This window comes from Panthera pardus, unplaced genomic scaffold, assembly GCF_024362965.1.
Source record: "Panthera pardus isolate Hobbes unplaced genomic scaffold, ASM2436296v1 HiC_scaffold_13, whole genome shotgun sequence".
NCBI lineage: Eukaryota > Metazoa > Chordata > Mammalia > Carnivora > Felidae > Panthera > Panthera pardus.
In genome coordinates, this window is record NW_026526688.1 from 86,583,889 (window position 1) to 86,598,867 (window position 14,979).

The following is a 14,979-nucleotide window of genomic DNA, read 5'->3' on the forward strand; positions in this document are numbered from 1 at the left end:
CAGCCTTTTGCAGAGCCCAGAAAGAGGAAAAGTAGTGAGAAAAGCGCATTGAATTTGATGTCAAAAGAGCAGGACTCAAGCCCTATGAGCTTTGTATGCTTTAACACTGTTTCTCCTTTATAAATGAGCCCAGTGCCCCCACTACTTCACAGGTTTAAGTATAATGCAGATGGCCCCAGTGACAGACACTGGATTGGCTACCCAAGAGCCATTCACAAACCATTTTTCCCTTTGCCTTCCTGTGCCTAAAATATTCACCTTTCAAGGATCTCTTGCAGACTGACCACCTGACCCGGTTCTGGCCAATGAGATGTTAGAGGAGTGTGGGGGCTCACTGAGGGGAACCTCCAGGAAAGCCATGTAAAAGAGAGACACTCCACAGGCATGTTGCCTTCATCTCTTATTCCCCCACCCGCCTTTCACCCAGCGACCAGAGTGCTATTTTAAAATAGTAAAGCAGATCATGTCATTGCCCTGCTGAAACCCCTCAATGACTTTACACTGTACTTAGAATAAACACAAACTATTTGCAATGGCCTGGCCCACCTCCCTCTCAGTGTCACTTAGTCCATTCTCCCTTTCACTGTACTCCAGCCAGACCTTCTGTTTCTCAAACTTGCCAAGCGTTTTTCTGGCACCAGGGCTTTCCACCTGCTGATTTCTTCTGCCCAGTGTCCTCTTCCCACTCTTTGTATGACTTGCTCTCTCTTTCAACAGTCAGCTCTTAAGCCATACAGTTCGTGTTAAAGGTGCCTTCCCTGACCATTCCGTCTTGGTAATCCTGCCCATTTATCCTCTAATTCATTGCCCAATTTTTTTCAGTGTTATCCCTTAGCCCAATTCACAGTTATGTTGTATATTTGTTTGCTTTTTCATTGTTTGTATTCCATCACTAAAACATGAGCCTCACCGGGGTGCAGCCTCTGTCATTCTTGTTTATGGCTATACCCTTAGCCTCTTGCATGATTCCTGAGACATAGGAGGCCCTCAATCAACGTTTGCTAAACGAATGAATGAGTCTTCCCTGTGGATCTCCATCTCCTATATTTTGCTTCTTCATCAAAGGAAATGCGAGGCTAAACAAGAGTTTGCAGCAGGAGTGACAAGGGCTTAACACAGGACATGTATGACGGTGAGATACGGCTTCCAGGAAGGGGTGATCGAGGGAGCCAACTTGATAGCAAAAACAAAACAGAAGTAAGGGAGCAATTGTGATTGGTTTGAGAGTGGCTCCTGTTACCCCATAATTATCTGGATTGCCATGGCTGTAGGCATTTGAGGGAATCTTGAGAGAAGACGTTGGGTGTGAGGGCGACCCGGCCAATCAAGGGGAAATGCCTGCTTTCCGCAAGTCCAGCATCTCACGCCAGGTGAGGCGGCTCTCACTGTCCATTTAAATTCCCATTTCTCTTTACTTCCTCTCCTCACAGGCCTCCTCTGTTCAAATCAGCTGCTCTGATTCATCTCCACAGTGTTCCCTATACTGGATGGCTTTCAACCCGAGGATTAGACGGCAAAGATTTCTGGGGAAAGCAGAACCCACAAAGTTAGACTATCCTTGGGGCGCCTGGGTGGCTCAGTCGGTTGAGCGTCCGACTTCAGCTCAGGTCATGATCTCGTCGTTTGTGAGTTCAAGCCCCGCGTCGGGCTCTGCGCTGACAGCTCAGAGATTGGAACCTGCTTCAGATTCTGTGTCTCCTCTCTCTGTCCCTCCCCTACTCGTGTTCTGTCTCTCTCTCTCTCTCTCAAAAATAAATAAAAACAGCTCCATCTCTTTCTAGCAGTATTACTTTAGAAAAGTGTCTTAACTTCTGTAGGAGAAGCAATAATACCTACTTCATAAGGGATACTGTGAAGAGTAAATGAGATCATATGTAAGGCAACCGGCCCAGCATAGAAGAGATTAATAAAGTTATAACTTTAAAGCAAGGAGGGTGAACTTGGAGGGAATTTAATGAGGAAAGGGTGTGTGTGTGTGTGTGTGTGTGTGTGTGTGTGTGTGATATTGTGGTTTATAATAAGAAATATATATCTGGTCTTCAGCCACAGTTCTGGCTCAAGCTCCCCAAACTCTTGGAATTTCCGAAGTAATAGGAACAAAAGGAGCATTTTGTGTAATAATACCTGATCTTTTGCCCTTAGCTCAGAGCAGTAAAGGTGAAGTGGGGGTCTTGTTATTAATAACAGCCTCTTTCAACCACCCCTCCTGAGGCTAACGAGGCTACTTTTGGAAAATGCCTAGGTAACCCGAGGATGGAAGCTTGTCACCCACAGAACCAACCAGGTGATTCGAGGGTTGAAACTTTCCATCCCATTGCCCGATGTCTAGGGAGGACAGAGGGGCTGGAGATTGCATTCCAGCACCAAAGGTCAATGACTTAATCAATTGTGTGATAATTTAATAAAGCCTCCATAAAAATCCCTGACCTATGCGGTATTCTCATTCAAGGTTGGTGACTGAGAATGTGACATATCCACGTGCCCAGAGGGTGGCCCACCCCAAACTCCACAGGGACAGAAGCCCCTGTGTTCAGGACCCTTCCGGACCTCATTCTGTGTATACCTCTTTATCCAGCTGTTCAGTCTATCCTTTAATATGCTATGTAATAAACTTGTATCTTTTAATATCCTATGTAATCAGGTGAGTAAACTGGTTTTCCCGAGTTCTGTGAGCTGCTCTAGCAAATTAATTAAACCCAAGGGAGATGTGGTGGGAACTCCAAGTTATAGTCAGTGACAACATGGACTTGTGCTCAGCATCTGAAGTGGGAGCAGTCTGACAGGACTGAGCCCCAAACCTGTGGCATCTGATGCTATCTCTAGATAGGTGGTGTCAGCACTGAGTTCGATTTGTGGGACACCTTGGCGACTGGCTGGCTCAGCTGGTGGAGCATGTTGACTCTTGATCTCAGGGTTGTGGGCTCAAGCCCCACGTTGGGTGTAAAGATGATTTAAAAAAAATAATCTTAAAAAAAAAATTTGTGGGGCACTCTGCCAGCATCTGCTGAGAATTAGAGAACTGCTTGCTGGTGTTAGAAAACACATGTCAGAGGGGCGCCTGGGTGGCTCAGTCGGTTAAGCATCCGACTTCGGCTCAGGTCATGATCTCGCGGTCCGTGGGTTCGAGCCCCGCGTCGGGCTCTGTGCTGACAGCTCAGAGCCTGGAGCCTGTTTCGGATTCTGTGTCTCCCTCTCTCTGACCCTCCCCCGTTCATGCTCTGTCTCTCTGTCTCAAAAATAAATAAAAACGTTAAAAAAAATTAAAAAAAAAAAAGAAAACACACGTCAGAAAAGATATCTGTGAAAAAATCTACAGGAGACCTCATATTTACCAGTATGAGTAAACATTTTAGCAGTAAAATGTCAAAAGCATTCTTTAAGACCAGGAACAAGATATGTACGTCAGCTTCACCTCCCTTATTTAATGTTGTGTTGAACATCTTGACCCGGGCAATAAAACAAGATAAAGGTAAAAACTATATAGGAATTAGAAATAATTTTTTTAAAAAGTGTTCTTGTTTGCAGGTGATCGATTACTTATGTAGAACACCAAAAAGAATCTACAAATAAATAATTAGAATTAATAAAGATTTCACTTGGTTCCTAGGTAAAACCAACATGCAAAAAATCAATTGTATTTCTATACATTAGCAACAAGAAATTAAAAAGTGAAGATTTAAAGATATCTTTAAAAAGCAACAAAAGGAAATTCCTAGAAATAAATCAAGTCCTTTAAGAAGATAATTGTAAAACTTTATTCAAAGACATTAAAGAATGCCTAAACAAACAGAAAGATTTACCATATTCTTGGACATGAAGAGTCAACATTGTTAATATGGCAATTCCCCTACATTGATTGATAACTTCAAAGCATCTCAGTTAAGATTCCAACAGGATTTTTCATAGAATTTGACAAGTTAAATCTAAAACTTAGGTAGAAAAACAAAGGCCCAGGAATAAATGAGGCTCTGGCTGAAGAGTAAGGTGAAAGACTTATCCTATTAAATATCAAGACATAAAACCTCTAGAAACTAAGGATGTGTAGCATCAGCCCAGGAACAGACACATAAATGGTGTCTTTATTGATAAAGAGTCATCACCACAGATCAGAAGGAAAAGGGTGGGCTACTTAAATAAATGGTGCCCAAACAATAAGATATTCATACAGAAAGGAAAAAAAATGCAAAATTGGATCCTTAGCTCATACTATATAAAACTCAATTCTAGGTGGATTAAAGACTTCAACATGCAAAACACAACCATAAAACATCTAGAATAACGTAAATGGAACATCTCTTTTTTTGCTTCAGGATAAGAAAAAATATTTTTACCCAAGACACCAAAACACACTGTAAATAAAATGACTGATAAACCAGCTATATTAAAACTAAGAACACCTGTTCTTTGAAAGACACATAAAAAGAATGAAAAGAGAATCCATAAATACAGAGAACATATTTGATTCACATACAATGGGCAAAGGAGTCATATTCAGAATATATTAATAATTCCTACAAATCAATAAGAAAAAGACAAAGAACCCAAGAGAAAACTAGGCAAAAGGCTTGACAAGACTTTCACAGAAAATGAAGTACACATACCACTAGACCACCAGGGAGCGACAGAAAATAAATACATGAAAAGTTGCTTCTTATGAGCGGATTAATACAAATCATAAGGGCCTATTTCATTCTCACCAGATTAGCAATAACAAAAATTTAGCTGGACGGTACCCAGTGCTATTAAGTCCTGCCTCAAGGCCTTTGTGTATATGGCTTTCCCCCTGTGCCTGGAATACTTTTCCTTCAAATCTTCATAAGGTTCCTCCTCCTTTCCCCCATATAGTTGTTACTATCTTGCAGAACATTTTGAAAGCAAGTTGCTGACATCAGGACACTTCACCCCTAAATATTTCCATAAGTGTCTCCTAAAATTCTCCCACTAAACCTTAATACCATTCACATAACTAAGGAAATTAACAACCTTTGCCTAATACCACCTAGCACATAGTCTGTATTCTAATTTCCAAGCATTCAGTCTTTTGAAGGTCTCATTACACATATCAAAAATGTGAAAATGTACACCTAGTACTGCTTTTCTGAAAACTTTTAAAAATGATTTAGCTCCGAGTAAACAATTTAATGTGTCATCAGTTTGTCAGCAAACGTGGCATATGGGCCTTTTAAAGGGAAATAACCAAATGTCCTAATTGGTTTCAAATATAATTACTATTTTTATGAATATTAACATTTATCAATTAATAATATAATTTTTAGTTTGTAGACATTTAATTAAATGTTTCTTAATTTTATTTTTATGTTTTGAGGTTAATCCTCTTTTTTTTTTTTTTTTTTTTTTTTAAGGTCTCAGTAATGTTTGTAGGTTTTGGGGAAGTTCCTTAGTCCTCGGCATGGTGGGAATGCTGCCCAATGGATAAAGAGAGCTTGCTGGGGGCAGGATAGGAGAGGGTGACTCAGCAGGCAGCCTCCAAGATAGAAACAGACTTAAGCCCAGAACCTCCTCCTCCCTGAGGCAGCTACTGTTGTCCAAGTTCCAAAAACTGGACTGACGTGAGAAGTCCTGAGGCTCAGAGAGGAAGCAAGGGTGAGAAAGAAAAGCTGCTTCTAAGAGACATCGGTTTCCTGCCTATGGAGCCCGGCGTTAATGGGTCTCATCGGAGGGAAAAAGCCTTTAAGAAATAAGAGGTAGTCTGAGCAAGCTTCTTCTTCCTTTTTTAATGTTTATTTTATTTTTGAGGGACAGAGAGAGAGAAAAAACACAAGAGGGGGAGGGGCAGCGAAAGGGGTATAGAGGATCCGAAGCAGACTTCGCACTGAGAGCCCGATGTGGGGCTCGAACTCACAAACCACGAGATCATGATCTGAGCCAAAATCTGATCCTCAACAGACTGACCCACCCAGGCGCCCCAGAGGTAGTCTGGGCAAGCTTCTGCACTCTGTTCAGAGACTCCAGATGGGGGCCCATGGTTTAGAAGAGTTCAGCAGTTTTTTGAGTGTTTTGTTTCTTGGAGGATATCTGAAATCAAGGGTATCTAATTTGAATTCAGTTCATAAGGCCAAAAAAAGATTCTGGGTGTAGGAAATTTGGATATGAAGGGAGACATGAGACAAGATAGAAGTATGGATTAGAAACTGCTTTGTCAGATGCAGAATGAAGTCCCACTGATGCTAAGTAGATTTCATTAGTATAAGTCAATCTAATAATAACTGTTTTAAGGCATAAAGGGGGCAGGTTTTACTGATCCCGTTTTGCAGATTGGGAAACTGAGTCCGAGCAGTGTAACATGGCTTGTAGGAGTCTTGCCAAGATTCAGCTGGAACTGGAACTGGAACTTCCTTGCCATCAGGATACAAGAGAGGAAAATGAGGACTTCTACTTTGAGTTCATTATCATCTTTAAATTAAGAAATGCTGCTTTGTTTTGTTAAGCTTAGCAAAGGAGTTAAAAGCAGAGTGACTTCATTTTTACTTTCATGTAACAAAACTCCCAGAAGACACATGTCCTCGGCAAAGTCTTAATGTAATGTTACTACAGCGCGTGCTGGGAATGAATTGCTCATTTTCACCAAGCATGACTCAACCATCACATCAGGAAATTTTTTCCTCTTGAAAGCCCTTGGAGCCAAATTATTATAGAATCAAGAGGAATCACTTAAGAATATGAGTGATTTCTAAATGGCGAACACTTAGGGAACGAGGGTGATTGTGGAGGAAACAAATGACAGTCAAATACTAGATACTGTGAAGGTGTGGAGACAATACGTAATCAAGGCTGCTATAAGCAGAATTAATGAAAAATTTGTTCCTCCTCCTTCCAGGAGGGAGGGACGGAACAGAGCACGCTCACCAGGGACCCTGAAGCAGGGCCTCCTGACTCCACCCCTTTCCACGCAGTAAAGGCTCGTAGCCACAAAGCCACGAAGCTGGAGACACCGTGCGGCGCCGACTGGAAAGGTCGTTTTCCAACCCGCTGGCACAGTGTTCACGTCAGTGGTTTTCCAACTCTTGAGACCCTACATCCTTATCAGGAAAAGCATGTGAGCCAGCGCTTCCAATGCACGTTTACTGGTCACCTAAAATTATAATCACAGACTGTACTGATAGCAAGAAACGTACACAAAACAGAAACTTAAGGGATGAAGTGAAACAAAGAATGTTTTTAAAGAATTATTTTACGGGTGCCTGGATGGCTCAGTGGGTTGAGCCGCCGACTTCGGCTCAGGTCATGATCTCCCAGTTTGTGAGCTGGAGCCCCACGTCTGGCTCTTTGCTGTCAGCCCAGATCCTGCTCTGAATCCTCTGTCCCCCTCCCCCCACTTGCACTCTCTCTCTCTCAAAAAGAAACATTTTAAAAAATCTTTAAAAAAAAAGTATTTGATTTCACTTAACCACACAAAACCTTTTTATTCTCTGTCACCCACATACAAAGGCCTATTTTGCTAATAATAAATATGCTTTATTATTTTGAAGATCTTTGTCTAATACTTCCTGATTAAGCAAGGCAAAGATCTATTTCTAAATCCAGTTTATGTTGATACTTGCAATGACTATCGGAGACAAAAAGAAAAAAGGAAAAAAAAAAAACAACCTCACAAAGATTCTTGGGTCCAAATAGAAGGACATCATGACCAGGCTTATTAAACCCTGCTGCCGAGTTTTCAATTCCATCTGTCAACTATGCAAAGGTTTTTACCGAAATTCATTTGCTAGATTTCCATCTCCCCATTTTGTTCTTGCAAACTAACTGGATGTTGCATTTATATTTTTAACGAATGGATCCATAGCCCAGGGTAAGTCCTAGTTTGGAGGATTTGTAAACAGAATGGGAAATTCTAGCTTTTAAAATTGTTACTGGGCAGGGCACCTGGGCAGCTCAGTCGTGAAGCATCTGACTTTGGCTCAGGTCCTGATCTAATGGTTTGTTAGTTTGGGTCCCACATTGGGTGAAATCAAGCCCCACTTGGGGTGAGCTTGTGCCCCACTTGGGGTGAACTGAAGCCTCTCTTGAGGTAAGCATGAGCCCTGCATCCGGTGAGCACAAGTCCCGCTTCCGGAACAATAGCCCTGCTTCCGGTGAGCTCTTCTCTCTCTCTCTCTCTCTCTCTCTCTCTCTCTCCCCCCCCCCTCTGCCCCCCTCCCCATTCTCTCTCTGCTCCTCGCTCACTTGTGCCCCCTCTCTCTCCCTCTTAAAATAGAATAGAATAAAAAAAGTTACTGGACAGAGGACCAGGTCCAAATTTAGTGACTGCTGGCCACTTGAAAGCCAATACTAAAGAAGATGACAGACTAACATCCCAAAGACCATCTTCTCAGTCCAGGTGAAGCAGAGGGCTTTTCATTTTTTTTTTATACGTTTATTTATTTTTGAGAGAGAGAAAGAGAGAAAGAAGGGGAGGGGCAGAGAGGGAGGGAGACACAGAATCCAAAGCAGGTTCTGGGCTCTGAACCGTCAGCACAGAAACCAATGTGGGGCTCAAACTCTTGAACTGAACCTGAAGTCAGACACTCAACCAACTGAGCCACCCAGGCACCCCAAGCAGGGGGCTTTTAAGGGGAAAGTAACAGGAAATGGTGAGGGGGCTACTTGCAAGAGAAACTAGTGCTCCACAGTTAATCATTTGTACTTGACAAGGCTTCCAGATTACTCTGCTCTGCCAGTAATCAAGGCTCCCAGGTGTTTCAGTAAAGGATACTTCTGCAGCCCAAGAAAGCAGCCTCCTGGCGAGGCAGTCCAGACTCCCCACCCTCTCCACTTCCATGCAAGAATCAAGGCTCCCAGGTGTCTTTGATTGAGGATACCATGGCCAGTGGCAGCTGTTTTAAAGTGCAGTCAGACCTTAACTTCCAGAAAGTCTGGCTCTTTGTTCCTCAAGGCCGAGTCTGTGGGATCTCAAGGGAAGTAGATTAGTTCTGCTACAAACTACTGGGTTTAGGTCAGCAAGCAAGGAATGTGTAAGCTTAACCCTCCAGACCAGTTGGAACAAAATATTGAGATAGCATTTTTACAGGTGACAAAGACTTTAGAAACAAAAGCACACCAGATGGAAACATTTCCAAACAGCAATTAGGAAGAGAGATTAAGGGTGTTGGTGTTCCTAAAAATAACTATTAAGTAGGAGATGTATTTCTTGGTATGAAATACACTCAGACGCTTGTACTATAGAAGTGATCAACAATTTGAACCACGTCTCTTTGTGGAAGAAAAATGTGTGGTGCGTCTTTCACTTTGATAAGTCTTTTAATTACTGTGTCGTGAGATAACCACTGAATCATCCAAATAGCATAAAACATTTTTATGGTCACTCACTGTGATTTTTTTTTTTTTTTTTTAAGTCCACAAGCTTAACAGGCCTCCATGCACACTCAGAGTTTATATCTCCTCCCCTTAAGCCCAGGCAGGTTTTTGTGACTAGGGCAGGACTTCTGAGCTAAGTTAGAAACCCCCTAGGGCTTCTGCAGGTTTGTCTTGGGCCACTTAGTCTGGGTGTCCTTGGCCACCGTATAAGAAGCCTGGCTCCCTTGAGGCCACCATGCAGAGATTCCAGAGAGAGAGAGAGTGATGCCAGATGAGCACCAGCTGTGCCAGCCCAAGTGTGGGCCTAGGGTCCCCCCTGCTCTGCCTTGAGAAAGACCCAAGCCAGAACTGCCTGGCTGGACCACTGTCTATTCCTGAGCCACCACAACAGTGAGAGACAACAAGTGATTGTGGTTTTATCTACTAAGTCTTGGACAACATTGTTATGTAACAATAGATATCACACAGTCGTAACCCATTTCATTCTCACAGTGGCCATCTTGTTATTGTCAGCCCCCTTTTGAAAAACATTTTTTAATGTTTATTTATTTTTGAGAGGGGTGGGGAGGGGCAGAGACAGAGAATCCCAAGCAGGCTTTCACTGTCAGAACAAGGCTAGATGCACTCAAACCAACGAACGTGAGATCATCACCTGAGCCGAAGTTGGATGCTGAACTGACTGAGCCACCCAGGGGCCCCTGTCAGCCCCCTTTAAAAGATGAGGGGACACGGAGGCAGTGACAGATTTCACCATTAGAATATCTGGGATTCAGGGGCGCCTGGGTGGCTCAGTCGGTTAAGCGTCCGACTTCGGCTCAGGTCACGATCTCACGGTCCGTGAGTTCGAGCCCCGAGTCAGGCTCTGGGCTGATGGCTCAGAGCCTGGAGCCTGTTTCCGATTCTGTGTCTCCCTCTCTCTCTGCCCCTCCCCCGTTCATGCTCTGTCTCTCTCTGTCTAAAAAATAAATACACGTTAAAAAAAAAAAAAAAAGAATATCTGGGATTCAATTCCCATGTGGTAGGACCTCGCGGTCTACCTGCGACGTGTCTCGGAAAGAAGAGAAAAAACACAAGGGTAAAAGGCAGTGCAAACAACAGATCTGGGTGGGAGACTAGATGTGGGAGATGAGGGAAAGGGGAGCCTCAGGTAGAACCTGGAGGTTTGGAGGAAACAAAGGAGAAAATATAAGTTTGTGGGAGGAGGTTTATGCGTTTGGATTTGGCCATGTTTATTGGGTGTGTCACTGGTACCTCTAAAGGAATTCAGGGGCAGTCAAGGCCCTGCAACGCGGGTTTGGGTAATCAAGTGCCTTCTGAAGAGGAGATCATAAAGGGAAAGACTGTTCAGCCAGGAAAAAAAAAAAAAGAGGAATAAGGGCAAAGGCTTAAAGAGTGCCTCTTGTCTGGTTTATGACACTACAAAGACAAGAAAAACAGCAGCCAAGAGAAATGCCCAGGTGTTGTGGCAGAGACTCTTAAATATGGGGAATGGAGGGTTGCTGGAGGGGTTGTAGGAGGGGGATGGGCTAAATGGGTAAGGGGCTTAAGGAATCTACTCCTGAAATCATTATTGCCCCATGTGCTAACTTGGATGTAAATTATAAGAAATAAATAAATTATAGAAAGTAAAAAATAACTAACTAACTAACTAAATAAATAAATAAATTTTAAAGATTAAAAAAAAAATAAACCTCTCAAGAGATGAGGAACAGCAATATGAAAAAAATCCCTAATTGCTCCAGAGGGATACAAAACAACAGTGGAACAAATGGGAAGACCCAACATGACCTTGAACAGGAAGCCTCAAAGCATAAAGATAGCAATTCTCTTTAACCTCAAAGTTGAACATAGATTTAATAAAAAACACTAGCAGGATTTTCTTGTTGTTTTGGCTTTTGATCTTAAACTAATTCTGAGTTGGAAAAATAAGCAACAACCATGAAAACTTTGGAAAAAGATAGTAAAAGCAGAACTAATCCTACCAGATTTTAAAATAATATCCTATAATTATTAAAACAAATGGCACATGAATAGGTAGATGAATGGAACAACAGGGAAGATCCAGCAATAAGCCCAAATACATACAGAATTTAGGAAATAACCAAGTTGGCACCTCAAGTTCAAGGGGAAAGGATAGATTATTCAAAACACAGTGTTAGACCAAGTAGGTGTCATCTAAAAAGAAAAAGTTGGATTCACATCTCATATGTTTCACTGAAATAAATTTCAAATGGATCAAACATTTATACGTGGAAAAAAAAAAAAAAACTATAAAAGTACTACAAGAAACCATGTGAGAACTCTTATCCCAAAACACAGAAGGTTTTTCTAATTGGGACACAAAACTAAAATCATAAAAAAGACTGTTAGGTTTGACAAATTAAAATTATTATATTCATGCCAAAACCATTATAAACATTCAATTGGCAAAGAGCACACTAGAAAAAAAGATTTAAAACACCTATCACAAAAAAGTTAATTTCCCCAATATATAAAGTATTCCTACAAATCAGTAAAAAGAAAAAAAAAAGGACAAAGGATATGAACAGACAATTCAACAGAAAAGGAAATATAAATGACTATTAAAAAGATGTTCAACCCTATTCACAATAAGAGAAATGCAAATTTTCACTATCGATCTGCAAAGATTAAAAACTTTGAGAACAGACTGCGTTGGTGAGAGTGTAAGGAAACAATGACTCTTCCCATTGCCAGTGCAACCTCTGAGGAGGGCAATTAGAAATTCCACCGGTGGGGTGTCTGGGTAGGTCAGTCGATCAAGCGTCTGACTTCAGCTCAGGTCATGATCTCATGGTTCTTGAGTTGGAGCCCCACATTGAGCTCACTGCTGTCAGCATGGAGCCTGCTTTGGATCCTCTGCCCTCCTCTCTCTGCCCATCCCCCCCCTCAGGCTCGATCTCTCTCTCCCTCTCTCTCTCAAAAATGAATAAATATTAAAAAATTTAAAAAAAGGAAATCCCACCCACAAATGCATAGACCTTTCATCTAGCAATGCCACTTCTAGGAATTTGCCCTTCAGATATATTCACACTTATACAAAGTGATTTATGTAAAAGATTACTCATCTCAATGTTGTCTGTAATAGCAAAAGACTGGAAACAACTAAGTGTCCACCAATAGAGAGGGCTGTCTAAATAAATTGTGGCTAAAAGAATTCCATGAGGCCTAAGTGAGAATGATGCCTATATATTTTAATATGAACTCATCTTCAGGATATTTTGTTGTTATGTAAAGCAACAACAAATTTATGATCCTGGTTGTTTGTGATGGAAGAACCAGGGGGCTGAGAGGAGTGGGAAGGAGACTTCACTGTTTACTCGTTTGTACATGGTCCAAATCCTGAACCATGTGAATGTACCTTCTGTGGAAAATCTAATCGAAAAGAAGCCCTTGCCATATTTTATAGATAAATAAAACTCTCAAAGGATTGAGGAGCCAAGAGAAGTAATGAAATGCTTTTGTATATTCTGTTAATTCTATGGAATAAGTACCAAAATGAAAATTCAATGTTTGTTTTAGTACTTAAAGAATGCTCCAGGACTCCAAGAAAAATACACAAAATCTGCTGTAATTAATTAAAATTAAATTATTTCAAAGTGCCTGGGTGGTTGGGGTGACTCAGTCAGTTGAGTGTCCGACTCTTGGTTTCAGCTCAGGTCATGATCTCGCCTTTCATGAGTTTGAGCCCGGAGTAGGGCTCCACATTGACAGTGCAAAGCCTGCTTGGGATTCTCTCTCTCCCTCCCGCTCCCTCTCTCTCTCTCAAAATAAATAAATAAACTTAAAAAAAATAAATACTTTTTTAAAAAGTATAAACAACCAATAGCATCAGGGTATTAAGTTAATAATTTTAAATGAGAAGTTTCATCTGACTCAAAATTTTGAAAAATAAATACGGAAATGACAGATCACAGGAATCAAACTTTTGATATAGGCAAAGTAAAGCAATACAATAATCCAAAAAATAAGGCTAAAAACATTCATTTTAAAAACATCTAGCTACGTACATGAATGCAGTGTGTAGCTCTAGAGAAGAACCATACTAACAGCTTTGTGAAATTAAATTTATTACCTTAGCCTTAACAACTTATATTTAATTAGTCTTCAACTCCTGGGGATTTTAACCCTGAAGCGTCTCCAATCTATATTCTTTTGCCAATGTCCCAGTGAAACCTCTTTCTTAGGTTCTTATGGTAAACTACCTGGCCACCATGGCTCCATTCCTACATACCCTTCCCATTGCTACTGGAATTTCTAGCATAAATCTGATGGTCCCACTCACCACTTTGCTTTAACACTTTAGTTATCCATTGCCTTTATAATAAAGCTCAAATGTTTTCATGTGGCCATCCTTTTTTTCTTTCCTTCTCCAAAATCCGCCCCCCCCCCCCCCCCCCCCGCCAAATATCCAAATATGGAAACGATCTGGTTGATTTTTTTTTTTTTTCTTTTAGGCTATTGGTCCTGGGCTGGGTATCTAACACTAGCCAGGCCAAAAACAGTCCATTCCAGAAATATTGACTCAGGACTAACAATCAGTTCATCTCTCTTTGAATGCCTGCAGCATACAAAAGTTCAGAAGCAGTGTCCACATTTTCTGCCAACTGAACCAGGAAAGGGGAGAAATCCAGTTATAAAAGAGAGAGAATGAGGATGTGCAGAGAAGCTTGAGCCCAGAGTTAGGAAACTGAGTGCTCAATCCCAGCTTTTCTTTGAGTCCAGCTGCATCCCTGTCCTGGAGTCCAGTGGGACAAGTCAAACCCTTCTCAATAAATCCCCGCTACAAGGCTAGTTCAAACAGAGTTTCTGATACCTGCACCAAAGTCAGTCCTCATCTACCCCCCTACCCAGTACATGACAACATGGTGGCTCAACCACAACCTGTCTTGACAGCCTCGTTTCCCACTGTTCTCACCAGCCCTTCGTTTAACCGCACTCACTCCCCTGCATCAAAGTCAAAACATGGCTCCATTCTCTGTGCTCATTGTCCTAAGTAGTTGCCTCCTTGATTACATTTACCATATTATCGTATAGAATTCCCGCTCATTTATATATTATTTTATAAGTTCAAGGACATAGTCTTATTCGTTTACATAGCTCAATGCCCAACACAACTGAAAAACATATGGCAAGTACTTAACAAATGTTTGATAAATCAGATTATTCAAATCAATTAGTTCTTGCTACATAAGCTCTGCAAATTTGCCCCCGAAAGACTTGACCAACTTACTGGTTTAATATCTGATTAAGAAAGCAGTCTTTCATGAAGAATGTAATTTTCTGTTTCAACAGAATAACTTATGTCTGAAATAAACTGACCAGGTAAAGTAGTATCAACTTCAGAGACCCCAAGTCCCCATCTACACTCTCCTAAAGGGCCTGAATCAGTGACCTGATTGTAGAAATTGCAATCTTATACCTACAATGCACTTCCTTCTCTTTTTTCTCATATATTTTATAATTATTCATTCTGTTAAATTGTTCTGCCTCACGATCTAGAGATGTTGATCACTCTTACAGTATTTGTTTGCCCTGAAGTGTTCTTAAAATAAGTTGATTACTCAGGCATACAAATTAGAAACCTACCCTATCAACCAATTTTAATATTTAGGGTTTTTACTGAAAAGTCTTTGTTTATTAATG

General features: G+C 41.2%; 1 protein-coding gene across 1 annotated transcript in view; it reads left to right on the top strand.

Moving 5' to 3' along the window:
• The window catches only part of SETD7 (SET domain containing 7, histone lysine methyltransferase), a 69,527-nt gene extending 67,598 nt beyond the window's left edge, over nt 1–1,929 (top strand). Inside the window, exon 9 of the mRNA XM_053901248.1 lies at nt 1,431–1,929. Within this exon, the coding sequence (XP_053757223.1) occupies nt 1,431–1,551 (121 nt within the window). The 3' untranslated portion in view covers nt 1,552–1,929. The remainder of the gene's footprint in view (nt 1–1,430) is intronic.
• Nucleotides 1,930–14,979: the final 13,050 nt, after the last annotated feature.